We start from the raw sequence: 16,904 nt of genomic DNA, 5'->3' as shown, positions 1-16,904 counted from the left end.
CTGATACATTTTAATTTTTAGCATCTCAAACCCCTCCTTTAAACTGGGAAGCTGCAGTTTGGCGAGTTTTAAACAAGGTTTCCTTTTGCTCCATATAAAAGTACTGAGCACCCTATTAATTTCCTTTAGGACCTTAGTAAAAAGCAATATTAGCACCATCTGTAATGGATATAATAGCCTCGAAAGCACATTCACCTTAATCAGCGATATCCTGCTAAGCCACAATATTGGTAAGGAGGACGAACGTTCTAGGTTCCATTTGATAGACGCAAGTAAGAGCAGGGGGAGAGGGGACGGGGGGAGGAGTTTGCCACATACAAATGTCTGAAAGAGGGGCTAACAAAAATGCCCAAATAAGTAAAACCTGAGGGGACCACCAAAATGGGAAATTAGGAAAGTGTAGAGGTCTCCCTCTAAGCTTTCCCAGAGACATAGCCTCATAGTTCGTAAAATTAACTTCATAACCTGAAAAGGCTGAATTGGCCCACCACATCAATAGTAGCAGGAATATACAAGTACAGCTTAGATACAAATAGTAACATGTCATCCGCGTACAGCGCAATCTTATGTTGCTTTCCTCCACTGAGTAACCCAAATACTGAAGGATCGTGTCCAATTACCTCCTCTAGGGACTCAATAGCTATTGCGAAAAATAGCGGGGATAACAGGCAGCCCTGCCTAGTCCCTTGCTGGAGACTAACATTATCAGATCTATAACTGCTTGTAAAACTTCCTGACAGAGGACATTTATAAAGCATTTGTATCCACTTCACAAACTCCCGTCCTAACCCGAACTTCTGCAGCAAACAAAATAAATAGTTCCATTCCACCTGATCAAAAGCTTGTTCTGCATCCAAACACCTTGGTCCAGTGTGAATCTAACTATAGGTTTTATCTTTCCAGGCACAGAAACATTAAATTAAACCCAATAAAACTATTCCTTATTTCTAATGTTTACAAATACAAATCTAATTCCCTTAAAGCTACCTTTGTTTTCCGAGCACTCCCTACATCTCACCACCTGGCTACCTTCAAGCCATTCTCTTTGATGAGGCATTTGGTCATCTGACCTAATATCTCTTGGGGTTTGGAGTTATATTCTGTTTTATAATGTCCCTGTGAAACATTATGGCTATTTTACCCTGTGAAAGACGGCATATAAATTTAGGTTGTTATTGGCGCTATTAAAGGAATTGATAGGGTAGATGGAGGAAAAACAAATTCCTCCACTGGACTACCCAGAATCTGGGGCACAATAGTAAGGCCATTTAGGGGTGGTGTCAGTAATTACATCTCCATGGTGGAAGAAGTCTGGAATGCTTCCTTGCAAAAAAGCTACTCAGGCTAGATCAAATAGAAATGTCAAAATTGAGATTACTAACATTTTTCTCAAGCAAGAGTATTAAAGATTATAGAACCAAGGTTGGTTCAGATACAGATCATCTGACTGACTGACAGAACAAGCTCGAGTGGCCTATTTTTGTTTCTATCACACCTGAAAGAGAAGCCAGTTATAGGGAAGCTCCTAACCTAGCAGCGGTTTCTGTAGTGCAGTGGTTATCACATTCGCCTAATGCACAAAAGGTCCCCGGTTCGTAACCGGGCAGAAACATCAAGTGCTTCTCATTCAGGCAGCATGGTAGCACAGTGGTTAGCACAGTTGTTTCACAGCTCCAGGGTCCCAGGTTCAATTCCCAGCTTTGGTAACTGTCTGTGCAGAGTCTGCACGTTCTCCCTGTATCTGTGTGGGTTTCCTCCGGGTGCTCCGGTTTCCTCCCACAAGTCCCGAAAGACGTGCAGGTTAAGTGGATTGGCCATGATAGATTGTCCTTAGTGTCCAAAAAGGTTAGGTGGGGTTACTGGGTTATGGAAATAGGGGATAGGCTGGAGGGCTTTAGTGGGATGCTCTTTCCAAGGGCCGGTGCAGACTTGATTGGCTGAATGGCCTCCTTCTGCACTGTAAATTCTGTGATGATTCTATGATTCAGCAAGGCAAACATTGGTTTGATGGCCAACCAATCCCAGCCCACTCTCATATACTTCTGAGCAATTGGTTCATTAAAAGCTTTCATATAGGCCTGGAAGCGGAGTATTTGCTTAATGAATGGTGATGAAAGGGTAATTCAAAATACATTTGACAAGGAGATCTAAAGACAAGGGAAGTTCATTTTTCTCATACATACAAACGTGTTGTGGCTGCATGTGAGCAGTGTGAGTGATAATAGGTACCCCCAATCAGATCATGTTGTACAAACTCTTGACTGGGCCCAAGGCCATCACCTCAGACACTGAACAGTGTCCAGCCTCCCTCAGATTAGCCTAGAAGGGCAAGGCATCTCACAATCTTGAGTAATACGTAAAGCTAGCAGGGCTACTGCGCAATAGGATCAAAACTGATATTCACCACGAACAAGATGCTGCCTTCAAGTAAAAAAGGGCATTCAGTCCATCACACAAATGTGTTATATGAATTTTAGTGGCAGTGTGATGCTAGGTATGTAAGCCATTCTTGTCAAATATTGATGGTCCATATCAAACAGTATGTCCCTTTTGTTGTTCAAAACAGGCAAGGTACAGACAGTACCCAACCAGTCTGTACTTGCAAGACACAAAACACAGTGTCCAACAGTAGATGTGATTCCGTGATTGGACAACGTTAGATGTGATTCCGTGATGGGACAATATTTGCTAAATAATATTCAATGTACTATGAGTTACGCTGACAACCAATTTAAGATTGTCAATCGGACTCGCAGTGTGAAGCATTTGCATGTGCTGAAAATGACATATATTAATACACAGGACCCTGTTCTTTGCAGACAGAAATAACATGTACACACATTGCACCTGCTTCAGTGAAACAAAATATGTGACAGCCATTCACTGATTTATTCCTCAGGTCGATGCCTTGACCAGAGTCAAGCTGCCTGGTACAAACATCAAATAATGCTTGGCAGTTAAATGTCAGTCACCATGAACTGCTGCATTCCCCATGGCAATACCTCTCTCAATCAGAGCCCATTTGCCAATCATTCAGCACTTTTCTCATGCAGTCTGAAATTGTTGTTTACCCTTCGTTGATATTTATGAGACTTCCCCAATGAGCGCAAGACAAAAAGCTTCAACAAAATGTCTCGCTTTTCAGCAAAACTCAAGTTCTGCACTTTCAAATGACTATTTAAAGAAACAAAATGGTTTTATGAGAAGTAACTGATCATCTTACGAAGTTCATATAATCCAAGATTATTGGCAAAGATTCTGCGTAAAGAGTCAAAGATGTTCTCATGAAACTGACAGCGCTGGCTGACTAATTCACTAATTACTGCTGGTGTCAAGTGAATTCTGTGTGCGTCAGTGATTGGTCAAACCAATTAACAAATGCATTAGCAACCTGCGAGGTGAAACCTTCATCTTAATTGGTGAAACATGCCAGATGTTAAGAGACTTGCATTGGGAGCAGCCTATCATAATTCCATTCAATTTATCATCAGCTGATCACAGTATTCCACAATCTTTCACACTTTGCTGAGCTTTGTTTTCATCTAAGTCACACCGATCTTGAACGGCTCAAAGCTCAGAGTGGTGATCTTTGGGCCCCCTGTTCAACGCCCAACAACGACGAATAATCTTACCATTGTGCAGAGTGTCCCGGCGGCATTCATCACTGCTACAGTATCTGTCCACTTCAACATGGAATTCAGGTTGCCAAGGAGACTGTCAGATTCCAACAGTTGGGTCTGTGCCACTGTCACCAGCCGCTGAGCGCCAACCACGTTTTCCGCAATTGTGCCCAGTATGTATGCCACATTACTGCAGAGGCTGCAAATTAGAACACAGCAAATAATTAATGCATAAGAAATGTAAGAAATAAGAGCGGGAGTAGGCCATACGGCCCATCGAGCCTGCTCCATTATTCAACATGATCACGGCTGATCTTTGGCTTCAACTCACTTTCCTGCCCGCTCCCCAGTTTCCGCGATTCCCTCAGAGACCAAATGTGATGGATCATCCAAAACCCGCTGGGGTAGGGAATTCCAAAGATTCGGGTAACAACATTTCTCCTCATCTCAGTCCCAAAGGATTTGCACCTTATCCTGAGCCAGTGCCCACAGGTCCTGGATTCCCCAGCCTTGTGAAACAACCTTTTAGTTTCTACCCCGTCAAACCCCTGCAGAATCTTGCATGTATCAATGAGATCATTTCTCATTCTTCCAGAGAATATAGACTCAATTTACTCATCCTCGCATCATAGGTCGATCTTCTAATCCCAGGAACCAATCTGGTGAACCTTATACTGTCTCCACTGCGAGTATATCCTTTATTAAATACCAAAGCCAAGACTGCACAGATATGGTCTCATCAAAGCCCTCTAAATTTAGAGTACCAAATTCATTTTTTCCAATTAAGGGGCAATTTAGGGTGGTCAATTCACTTACCCTGCACATCTTTTGGGTGGTGGGGGCGAAACCCATGCAAACACAGGGAGAATGTGCAAACTCCACGCTGACAGTGACCCAGAGCCAGGATCGAGCCTGGGACCTCGGCGCCGTGAGGCAGCAGCACTAACCGCCCTGCCACCATGCTGCCCTGCCTCTATAATTGTAGCAAGACTTCTTTCTTCTTGTCCCTCAATCCCCTTTGAATAAAACCAACATGCAATTTGCCTTCCTAACTGCCTGCTATTGATGGCCAAAATGGCAGTGCCTTGATTGGAGGATGACGTCTACGTGACAACCCTTGCTCTGAGCTTTAAGACTTTGGTTGACTTATAAATGTCTTTGTTGTCAAACACCTGTCTTTTGTAGAAGGCATGCAGCTGATCCGATGTAAGATCTCCTCTGCATTGTTCACCTTTTGATAATTCCAGGATTTTGACCCAGCAACAGTTAAAGAACGGCGATATATTTCCAAGTCAGGATGATGATGACTTGGAGGGGAACTTCCAGGCAGTGGGGTTTCCAGGTATCTGCTGCCTTGGCCTTCTAGATGATAGTGGTTGTGGATTTGGAAGGCACTGCCTAAGGAACCTTGCTGAGTTTTCGCAATGTACCTTGTAGATGATATGCATGGCTGCCACTGTTTATCATGGTGGAGGGAGTGAATAGGTGTCGATGAGGTGCCAATTAAGCAGGCTTCTTTATTCTGGATAGTGCTGAGCTTCTTGGGTATTGCTCAAACAGCACTCATCCTGGCAACTGGGGAGTATTCCATCACACTGCCGATTTGTAAATTGTGGGCAGGCTTTGGGGAGTCAGAAGGTGAGTTGCTCGCTGCAGGATTCCTAGCCTCTGACCCGCTCTTGTAGCCACTCTACTTTTTGAAGGAGATAGAGGTTTATCTCCCTGCTTTTAAAAAACATTGCCCCTTTTACAAGAAAATCATAATCATACCATTCACTAGGAAATAAAGAGTGTATATGCATATACATAGCAATATAAAAATATAATGTTGACCAAAGGAGATTTTATCCAACTCAAGTGTGTAAAACATTGACAGATGGTTTATTGGAGGTGTCCTGCTTGAAGGACCTGAACTACCTGGAAACATCTCTTGCTTCAATCACCCTAACATCATATGCATGTTCAAATCCCTTCTTGCCACCCCACCCCCCCCCCCCCCCCCCCCGCCCCATCAAATGGATGTCCCGGCGTCAGGAACTTCCAGTCCTGCCGACGGTAAACCCCCCTCCCCCACCTCCTCCCACCACAGGTTCCCCGGTGACGGAAGGTGACAACAGCAGAAACCCCATTGACAGCAGTGGGACCTGAAGATCCCGCTGCCATACAATAGCATCAGGCCTCCGCTGCCATGGGGGGGCTGGGGGGAGGGGGGAGTAATATTGCCCCCTATCTCTGTAATCTTATCAAGCCCTTCACTTCAGTTCAGGGACAATTAAGGACGAGTAACAAATGCCTTGTTAGCAACCCCCACGTCCCATGAAGGAATGTTAAGTTAGAAGCCTCCAATTCTGACCACTAGTGCCTTCGACCCTCCTGGCCATTAGCTCTGCAGGCCCCTCCCTATACCTTATAACCTTTCCTCTCTCTCCTGCTTTAAGATGCCCCATAAAATCTTTCTCTTCAATTAAGCTTTTGCTCACTTATCCCAACATTTCCTGCTTTGCCTTGGTCTCAACTTTGTTTGATCAGAGTTCTGTTAAGTGACATTTTTCAGATGCGATATAAATGGATGCTGTTGGGCCATTTCACAGAGTCAGAATAATACAGGCCACCTTACTAAATTCAGAAAAGTGTACCAACAGATGACATTTCAAGAAAAAAACAAAATACAACGGACGTATATAATCTTTAATACAGGCTTATAACCAAGGCCATTGCTTCCAGGCAACAGAATAAATTCACTTCTGTTTTATATTGCACAATTTGTCAGGATTTTTATTGTTTTTGGGAGGATCAGATTCTGCAATTGTTTGTTGTTCTGTGTAAACGAAACCCGATGTTCTCAAGTTTGGCAAACAAAAATAATTATTAATATCAGTTTAGTGGGACAATGAGCTGCTCATTAGCCATGATGGGGAGGGGAGGATAATAAAGTACAATAAAGTGCCATTTCTCCTATTTTTTTGGATTTAGCAGTTGTTGAAAAATGATTGTAGGTTGATGGAGCAACACTGATTTTCTACAGATCTGGTATGTTCTGTCGTAGGAGATTTGACTGCACATATTTTGGATACATTTACCAGGATTTGAAGTGGGCTGTGATTCTTTGGCTTGCCTATTCTTTTGACCTTCTATTCCTCACGTAAAGGCGGTTTGTAGCACAGTGGTTAGCACTATTGCTTCACAGCTCCAGGGTCCGGGTCCGATGCCCGACTTGGGACACTGTCTGTGCGGAATCTGTATATTCGTCCCGTGTCTGCGTGGGTTTCCTCCGGGTGCTCCGGTTTCCTCACAGAGTCCAAAGATGTGCAGGTTAGGTGGTTGGCCATGCCAAATTGCCCTTAGTGGGGTTACTGGGTTACGGGGATAGGGTGGAGGTCTGGGCTTAATTAGGGTGCTCTTTCCAAGGGCCGAATGGCATCCTTCTGCACTCTAAATTCTATGATTCTTTCCAGTCCTAATAGATGCCAGCCTTGAAAGTCCAGAAGCATTGGTTACTTCACCTTTGTCTGAGCTCAATAGAATCAGATAAGCAAGATGTTTCTGAGGGAAGAGGTGTTGGCCATGATTCAGTGGTAGCACACCCATTTTGGAATCAGAAAACCAACTTCAAGGACACCCAGGCCGACATTCTTGTCCAAATCTGAGGGACTTTTGAATTGCTGGAGGTGAGACCTTTGGGTGAAACATTGAACGGAGGTTTAAAAATTGCGATGGCATTATTTCAAAGATGAGCAGGAGAGATCTCCTTAGGGTCATGGCCAATATTTATCCACTGAAACAGATTGTCTAGTCTTGGTGAGGTAACTATTTAAGAGCCCAGAAAGGAAATGCTGGAAAATCTCAGCAGGTCTGGCAGCATATAGAACATAGAAAATACAGCACAGAACAGGCCCTTCGGCCCATGATGTTGTGCCGAACTTTTGTCCGAGATTAAGAACAAATTAACCTACACCCCATCATTCTACCGTAATCCATGTACCTATCCAATAGCCGCTTGAAGGTCTCTAATGTTTCTGACTCAACTACTTCCACAGACAGTGCATTCCATACCCCCACTACTCTCTGGGTAAAGAACCTACCTCTGACATCCCCCCTATATCTTCCACCATTCACCTTAAATTTATGTCCCCTTGTAATGGTTTGTTCTACCCGGAGAAAAGGTCTCTGACTGTCTACTCAATCTATTCCCCTGATGATCTTATAAACCTCTATCAAGTCTCCCCTCATCCTTCTCCGTTCTAATGAGAACAGGTCTAGCACCCTCGTAAGACCTACTCTCCATTCCAGGCAACATTCTGGTAAATCTCCTTTGCACCTTTTTCAAAGCTTCCACATCCTTCCTAAAATGAGGAAGTCATCTATACGGAGAGAAAAGAGCTAACGTTTCGAGTCCTGGGGCGTCCGCCGGGTCGGAGAATGGCCGTTGGCCGCCGTGAATCCCGCCCCCGCCCCTGCCGAAGTCTCCGATTGGGCGGGGGCGGGAATCGGGCCGCGCCGGTTGGCGGGACTACCCCGCTCAATTCTCCGGCCCGGATGTGCCGAAGTCCCTCCCAGAAATTGCCTGTCCCGCCGGCGTAAATCAAAGCTGGTATTTACCGGCGGGACAAGCCGGCGTGGGCGGGCTCCGGGGTCCTGGGGGGGGGGCGCGGGGCGATCTGACCCCGGGGGGGGTGCCCCCACTGTGGCCTGGCCCGCGATCGGGGCCCACCGATCCGCGGGCGGGCCTGTGCATAATGGGGCACTCTTTCCCTTCTGCCTCCGCCACGGTCTCCACCATGGCGGAGGCGGAAGAGACTCTCCCCACTGCGCTGCGCGGGAAACTGTCGGCAGCCGCTGACGCTCCCGCGCATGCGCCGCATTTCCGCGCCAGCTGGCGGGGCAACAAACCCCATTTCCACCAGCTGGCGGGGCGGAAATCCCTCCGGCGCCGGCCTAGCCCCTCAATGTTGGGGCTCGGCCCCCAAAGGTGCGGAGCATTCCACACCTTTAGTATGGCGCGATGCCCGTCTGATTGGTGCCGTTGGGGGAGAATTTCGCCCCAGATGAGCCTTTGTCAAAGCTGCTTTCTCTCCTTACAGATGCTGCCAGACCTGCTGAGATTTTCCAGCATTTTCTTTTTGGTTTCAGATTCTAGCAGCTGAGTAATTTGCTTTTATTACTATTTAAAAGGCCTTGACACATGCAGATTGGCTGCTGCATTTCCTGCAACAGTGACCACACTTCAAAAATATGACATTGCCTCAAATATGAACTAGGCTTTGCTTGACCTTTAGACATAAGAATTCAGAATAAGCACCATTATGGGTGAAACAGGTTAGCACATGACATTGATATGGAATCAGTTCTGCGAACAATGATTGGTTCAATTGGAAACTGAAGGTGCTAGGAAAACAAAGGTAGCTATAAGGGATTTATATTGATTGGTAATCATTAGGTATAGTTTTAGGTGGGTTTAATTTTATGTTTCTGTGCCTGGAAGGGCCCTATTGCTAGGTTCATGCTGGACAAGGATGTTTATATGGAGGGACAAGGATGTTTATATGGAGGGGCGGTTAAGTTCCAACTGTGACAGTAGGAGCTGCAGCGTGAAGTGTAAATATAGTTGCTTGGCAACTAGAGGCCCTTGTAAGAGGGCTTTGTTCTTTAGTTTTAACTGGAAGTCAGGGCAGCTAGTACAGATAGATCACCAGAGAGGGAATATCTCCCACAGCTCTGCTAACAGCAGTTGGAGACAAGGAGAGAGCGAGAGGGCAGCTCTCATAGCTCTACTCAAAGCATTGAAATGTAAGAAATCAAGCTCCAGAGGAACTAAAGGACAGTTGGTTCTAGAACCTGGAAACAGAACAGGATGTTGTTCATGGGCAGCACTGACAAAGTTGAGAAGGGATCGGCTGGTGAGAAGTTACGTTTCCTGCCTCCCATCCATTGATTCCATCTACACCTCCCGCTGCATTGGGAAAGCAGGCAGCATAATCAAAGGCCCCTCCCACCAGGCTTACTCACTCTTCCAACTTCTTCCATCGGGCAGGAGATACAAAAGTCTGAGAACATGCACAAACAGACACAAAAACAGCTTCTTCCCTGCTGTTACCAGACTCCAAAATGACCCTCTTATGGACTGACCTGATTAACACTACACCCCTGTATGCTTCACCCGATGCCGGTGTTATGTAGTTACATTGTGTACCTTGTGTTGCCCTATTATGTATTTTCTTCTATTTCCTTTTCTTTTCATGTACTTAATGATCTGTTGAGCTGCTCGCAGAAAAATACTTTTCACTGTACCTTGGTACACGTGACAATAAACAAATCCAATCCAATCCAAAGGTTTCAAAAGTAATCCTAAAGTTTCCTAAAGTAATCCTAAACTTTAGAATGCCTTACTACAGTCTGCAAAACAAATTTGAAAGTAATTGGGACAACAGTATTGGCTGGATATTAGAGTTCGGTTTCACAGCGGACGTCAGCCGAGCCAAAGAAATCTTAAACGGGGTTGTTGTAAAACCTGGAGTGGATTCACTGGTAAAAGTGGAGTGGAAGCTCTGTTCAAAAGAGTCCTTTGGAAAATGTGGAGTGGTTTTGAATACCACCTGCTAATGGAAAGTCCTATTGAAAGAGATGGTTTTAAAATGTGTTTTGGGGAGTGGAATTTGGAGACTCTCGTGTGACAGTCATCTGGGGGAATTCTGAGGAGAAATCCACAGCCACTAAATTGGGTTCAGAGTGGAGTGTGGCCTTGACCACAGCCAATCTGTGTCTTTTAAAAATGGACTTGGTGCGCTAATGAGACCATTACAATTTCAAATGTGCTGCGTCATCCGTGTTAATCTTAAAAGCGTGTGTGTAATAGTTAACCTAAGGGGGAGTAAAGGAGTATGGTATTATAATCCATTTATTAATGATTAATAAATGTTTTTCGTTTCTTGTTGTTAAAACGAATTAGCAGCCCTGTGACTCTGTTCCTCCATGTTTGATTTCAAAAAGTAACAGTGACGGTCTTTTCAGCCAGGATTCCATTCTGGGATCTTCCCGACAACTGGGATTGGAACGCTAAAGAGTTAACTGGGCAGCACGGTAGCACAAGCGGATAGCACTGTGGCTTCACAGCACCAGTGCCCCAGGTTCGATTCCCCGCTGGGTCACTGTCTGTGCGGCGTCTACACGTTTTCCCCGTGTCTGCGTGGGTTTCCTCCGGGTGCTCCGGCTTCCTCCCACATTCCAAAGATGTGCAGGTTAGGTGGATTGGCCATGACAAATTGCCGTTAGTGTTCAAAAAGGTTAGGAGGGGTTATTGGGTTACGGGTATAGTGGAAGTGAGGACTTAAGTGCGTCGGTGCAGACCTGATGGGCCGAATGGCCCCCTTCTGCACTGTATGTTCTATGAGGTTCTCTGGACAGATTTATGGATTGCATATGAATAGAGAGTTTCAATTGTCAGAGCAAATGAAGGTTTCTGTTGTTAAGAAGTTACATGAGCACATGGGAGAATGGAGGATATATTCAATATTAAAGTATACTCCTCATCCTTCGCCCTCCCTCAGTCACAGTATTGGATGAAGCATCGGGGTCATTTTAACTTTAATCATCAAGTGATAGCGAATTAGCACCTTTACACTCCATTTTCTAATCTATCGAAGTTAAAATTACTCCACAATAAGATACAAAAATAGTCTCTATATGCTTCCCTCAAAATCCAGGCCTTCCATCTCCTGTCTCCCACTCACTGCAACGAGTTAATGGGCTGGTACTGGCGAGAAGGTGGCATTTGGACCTCACCAACTGGTACCCAGGGCTATTTTGCACAATTCTAAGTAGAACTGTTTTTCGATGAACTTGGTTAAAGTGCATTTTGTAGAGAGAGGAGAGATTTAATCAGATGAAAAACAAAACATAAGGAACTAGCATTAGCCAACAAGCAGCAGTTGATTTTTACATCGTTTTAACAATTCTACTTTGGGGAGGTGGAATATCAAAACTAATATCAAAATAGCCCCTATAGTAAAGTTGTCTAATTACAGAGCACAGGATGTCCCTTCGGTATTGTCACTCTTGGACTGTCCCTGTTGCTATGTGCCATACTCTTTCATCTCTTGGATTGGGATTTGATTCAAGTCCAGAAAGAGAAAGTGAAAGTCTCTTTTATCTGGTGTTGGGAGAAACAAGGTTTGGAGGGTTTCAAATTTAAGAACTGCAATCATTCAAATTTAGCTATTGAATTTAATAACCCTCCATGTACAACCTTTACCACACTAGTTCACCTTGAATTCTGCTCTGTCCTTTGTAAAACACCATTAAGTAAAGGGGCATTAGATGATTATTTCAATAGAGACAGCGTGCAAGGATATAGGGGCAAAGCAAGAGAAATGCGCTTTGTCAAAATGCTCATTTGGAGGGTTGGTGTAGGAATGATTGAAAGAATGGTCTCCTTCTGTGCCATGACAATGCTGTGGCTCAGCTGTGCAAAATAGTGTACAATTGAGGGAGCCCAACCGAGTTTGCGAATGTGTAAAATGGAAATGGCATTGATACAGCTAGGTTTGCCAACCCACCAGGCTGGACCGGGATCATCCAGGAATTGAGGATTGTTTTCAAGGATATTAAAATTTGTAAATTACATTGATGGTCACACAGAATGAGGCCATTCTGCAAAACAAGTCCATGCAGGTAATTATTCTCCAAATGTGCCTCCTCTCATTTTTCTTCATCTAACCCAATCAATTCATACTTCTACTCTTTACCTCCTCAGGTTCTTACCTAACTAAGCAATCAGCAGATTATTGGGGCAGCTTTTGATGTCGTAATCCACTCAATATTCAACAAAATTATTTTAATCAATGGCCGAGGAAACCAATTTCAACATGGTTGCTACAGGATTCAAAGGCTTAATTATAATCACTGTTTCTCTGTTGCTCTATGAATAGGATATCACTGTCACTCTCTGAGAAACTTTGGTCGTCATCCTGTAGCTCTATTAATTTTTCGGTACACGTCAACCAAGGCTGCCTCATGGCGCTGAGGACCTAGATTCGATCCCAGCCCCGGGTCACTGTCCGCGTGGAGTTTGCACATGCTTCCCTTGTCTGTGTGGGTCACCCAAAGATGTGCAGGATCAGTGGATTGGCCATGCTAAACTGAACCTTCATTGGAATTTTTTTTTAAAATTATGACCAAAAATCACTTTTTCATCCTCATTAATCTCAGCGTGAGCATTTTGCATCAATGGTCATTACTGTCATTATAAAAGGATTTAGTCCTGCTCCCATTTATAATGCTAGTCACGTAACCATTGATTTGCTACTCCAGATTGTACCAACATAATGACAGGCTGTGGGACCAATCTATCAGAGAGAAAGTCATTTACCCCATAATATATTTGCACTGAGAGAGATCTCATTATTAGATCTGCTACTGAGTAAATATTGAACATTTGCAAATCACATGTAACTCTTACTGCTGGGAAACCCTTCAGTTAAACAATAGTATGTTCGTTTTGCACTGTGCTGAAGTATTCATCAAACAAAGGGAGTGTCTGGAGCAGTGGGATTTCTTGTGGGAGACCCAACACAAATGTTGACACAGTCTGGAGGAACTCCTGCCCTCGACTTGTAAAAGGCCATGCCAGCTAGCCCAAGATTTTGAGCAACACTCAGGATCACTACCATTGAAAAGAATTAGTACTGAGCAAACAAATGATAAACTTTTTTCTTTAATTTAGAGGACCCAATTATTTTTTTCCCAATTAAGGGGAAATTTAGCATGGCCAATTCACTTACTCTGCACATCTTTGGGTTGTGGGGGTGAGACCCACGCAGACACGGGAGAATGTGCAAACGTCACACGGACAGTGACCCGGGGCCGGGATAGAACCCGGGTCCTCAGCGCCGTAGGCTGCAGTGCTAACCACTGCACCACCGTGCTGACCCAAAACAAATGATAAACTAGTGGCAAATTCAGGGACAAGATATTGAATGCAGAAACATAATCAATTCTTGGCCTCAGGCAGACAAACCTGATCACCTCACATTCCCTTCAGAATCTCCCAGATAAATCCAGTTTGAAGACATGTGGTTCAGAAGCATATGGGGGGGGGGGATTCTCCAGTCCACCAGCCACGTTTACAGGTGCAGCGTTCCCCTGCCGGCAGCGGGATTCTCCATTCCCACCCAGCCAATGGGATTTCCCATTGTGGCCACCTCACACCGTCGGGAAACCCGTGGGCCTGGGTGCTCTGCCGGTGGACTGGAGGATGCAACCGATGGGGAATCCCACTGATGGAATCTCACCACTTTTGGCAAAATGTATGAAGCCAAACTCAAGACCATAGACTAAACCCTGCAGAGTTTCCACAAATCTCCAATAACACTCAAGACGCTCAACATTGTCCGGAACAAATGACCCTCCTGACTGGCAACCCATGCACTACCGTAAACATTCACTACCTCCATCACTGATGCACAGTGTACAGTGGCAGTACTGTGCAAGAGGCACTGCAGCAACTCAACGAGTCTCCTTTGACAGAACCTTCCAAACCCATGACTTCTACCATCTAAACAGGACAAAGACAACAAATGCATGGGAACACCATCACATGCAAGAATCCCCCTGAGCCATGCACCGCCCTGACTTGGAAATATATCACCTTTCAGTGGGCAGCACGGTAGCACAAGTGATTAGCACTGTGGCTTCACAGTGCCAGCGTCCCTGGTTCGATTCCCTGCTGGGTCACTGTGCGGAGTCTGCACGTTCTCCCCGTGTCTGCGTGGGTTTCCTCCGGGTGCTCCGGTTTCCTCCCACAGTCCAAAGACATGCAGGTTAGGTGGATTGGCCACGATAAATTGCCCTTAGTGACCAAAAAACAAGGTTTAGGAGGGGTTATTGGATTATGGGGATAGGGTGGAAGTGAGGGCTTAAGTGGGTCGGTGCAGACTCGATGGGCCGAATGGCCTCATTCTGCACTCTATGTTCTATGTTCCATGTTCCTTCACTGTCGCTGGTTCAAAATCCTGGAACTCCCTTCCTATCAGCACTGTGGGTGTACCTACACTGAATGGACTGCAGCAGTTCAAGAAGGCAGCTCACCACCACCTTCCCGGGGATAATTAGGAATGGGAAATAAATGCTGGCCTTGTCAATGACACTCCATATCCAATGAATGAATACACTCCTGTAACGGATATGTTCCTACATGTTTTATCACTTGCCCAGATCTAAATATTCCAGGTTGTGCTTGAAGATAACAGGTACCATTGTACTGCAATGTTTCCCCCCACCCAGGCCCAGTCCCATGGCTGCAAGGCTAATCAAAATCAAGCGGACCCCTTTCCCTTCCCACTGCCAGATGCATAGCATTTACAGCAGTTCTGACTGCCAGTCTCACCACTTAGGGAGCATAAATTGGAAAGCTCTGTTCAGCCTCTCCCTGGGTCCCCGATACAAGGCCTCTTCCAATTATCGAAAAATACCACACTGGAGAAGCAGACACACTCAGAGGGCAAAAGACAGCAAGATTTTTTTTTTAGTCACAGGGGAATCCTCGGAGTAGAGTCCAACGAATGGTTTGGTACCAAAAGTAAAGTATTTACAAGTAACAGTTTCAGTCCCATGTTGAGACTACTCTGCAGCTCAGCTCCTACCTGGGCCGGCTTTTAAGGTCCTGAGTTAACTAGCCCGCTGATGGGCGTCCGTCACTCAGCAGGGGAGCCCGTACTGCACGAGGCTCATGGGGATATTAATCGGGTCATCCTGGTGGGTCTCATGGGTTTATAACAGGAGTGTTCAAAACGTTGGCTCTAGCCAGAAGGATCTCTAGTCCAATCAAAACACAGCAATTAAGACTAATAATTCTGCCTCACGCTTTAAACTGGAACAGTTCATGCAGAACCAACTCAATGGACTCTCCTCATAGGCGCTGTGTGATCAAGATATGAAAGTGCGCTTACGAGTAAACGTGATAATTTGTTTTAGAAAAGCAGCAAGGTCAAATACTACAACTGACAGGCATATCTTCAAAAAGCTCAGAATATAAAATGTATTAGTACAGTATTGCTGTTAGGCCACCATTTTGATTCAAATATAATTTGATGAATAAGTCACTAGTGTTTTTTATTTACAGCAGCCCTGCATACAGTCTAGGCTGAGGGGTCTGACAGACGAAGAGTAGTGAACAAAAAACTTGCATTTGTATCGAGTCTCTCATTTCCTCAGGCTATTCCAGTCTTTTAAAGCCAATGAAGTACTTTAAAAGACTCACCATTGTTGTGGGAAGCGCAGCAGATAATCTGTGCAGAGCATGATCCCAGAAATAGCAATGTGATAGAGACCAGACGATCTGTTAGTTAAGGGAAAAGTATTGGCCAGGAGGCCAAAATATTGGGTGGGATTCTCCGTCCCGCCAGCCCCATTTTCCACAGTGGCGTGTCCCAGTCGGCAGTGGGATTCTCCATTCCCACAGCCAGCAAATGGGGTTTCCCATTGTGGCCACCCCACGCCGTCGGGATACCCGTGGGCGTGGCTGCGCTGCCGGAAAAGTGGAGGATCCTGCCGACGGCGAATCCCACAGATTATCTTTGAAATAGTGTTATTTTTTATGTCCATTTGAGAGAGCAAACGTGGGCTCAGTTGAATGTCTAATTTGAAGGAGGGCATCTCCGACATTGCAGCATCACTCAGTAGTGCACTGGATTATCAGCCTGGATTACATGCTCAAAACTCAAGAGTTGGTCTTCAACTCACAATCTTCTGAGTTGAAGGCATGAACACTGAACCAACTTGACTGGAGGCAAGCACGGTAGTACAGTGGTTAGCACAGTTGCTTCACAGCTCCAGAGTCCCGGGTTTGATTCCTGGCTTGGGTCACTGTCTGTACGGACTCTGCACATTCTCCCCGTGTCTGCGTGGGTTTCCTCCGGGTGCTCCGGTTTCCTCCCTGATGCACGATCAATTACTATTAAAACGAGGTAGTAACATAACTGAAGGCTTTAATAGACTAGAACTGTTGCCCAGCAGCTTCGGTACAGAATGAGGGCTGCTGGGACGGCACCGTTTCTTATACCCCGCCTGTCAGGGTGGAGCTACATGCAAAACAGCCAATGGTAAACTCCTAGGTTTAACCAATGGTCTTCAGCCTCTCGGGTACTGCAATACCTGACAATACCACATTCACCCCCTGTTAAAAAAAGAGTCCGGCGGGGGGGGGGGGGTGGGCAGTGGTTACAATTGCATTTAACATGGTATGATCAGATATGGAGGTACCGTGATACCTCCTTACAGGGTGTAGAGAAT

The 16,904-nt window shown here is 45.3% G+C and overlaps 1 protein-coding gene across 1 annotated transcript in view; it reads right to left on the bottom strand.

Moving 5' to 3' along the window:
* The window catches only part of LOC140399089 (fibronectin type III domain containing protein 3C1-like), a 133,157-nt gene that overhangs the window by 67,496 nt on the left and 48,757 nt on the right, over positions 1 to 16,904 (bottom strand). The window contains exon 2 of the mRNA XM_072488220.1: positions 3,633 to 3,819. Within this exon, the coding sequence (XP_072344321.1) occupies positions 3,633 to 3,819 (187 nt within the window). The remainder of the gene's footprint in view (positions 1 to 3,632; positions 3,820 to 16,904) is intronic.

Source organism: Scyliorhinus torazame, chromosome 22, assembly GCF_047496885.1.
Source record: "Scyliorhinus torazame isolate Kashiwa2021f chromosome 22, sScyTor2.1, whole genome shotgun sequence".
Taxonomy (NCBI): Eukaryota; Metazoa; Chordata; class Chondrichthyes; order Carcharhiniformes; family Scyliorhinidae; genus Scyliorhinus; species Scyliorhinus torazame.
This window is presented reverse-complemented; position numbering and strand designations above follow the sequence as displayed.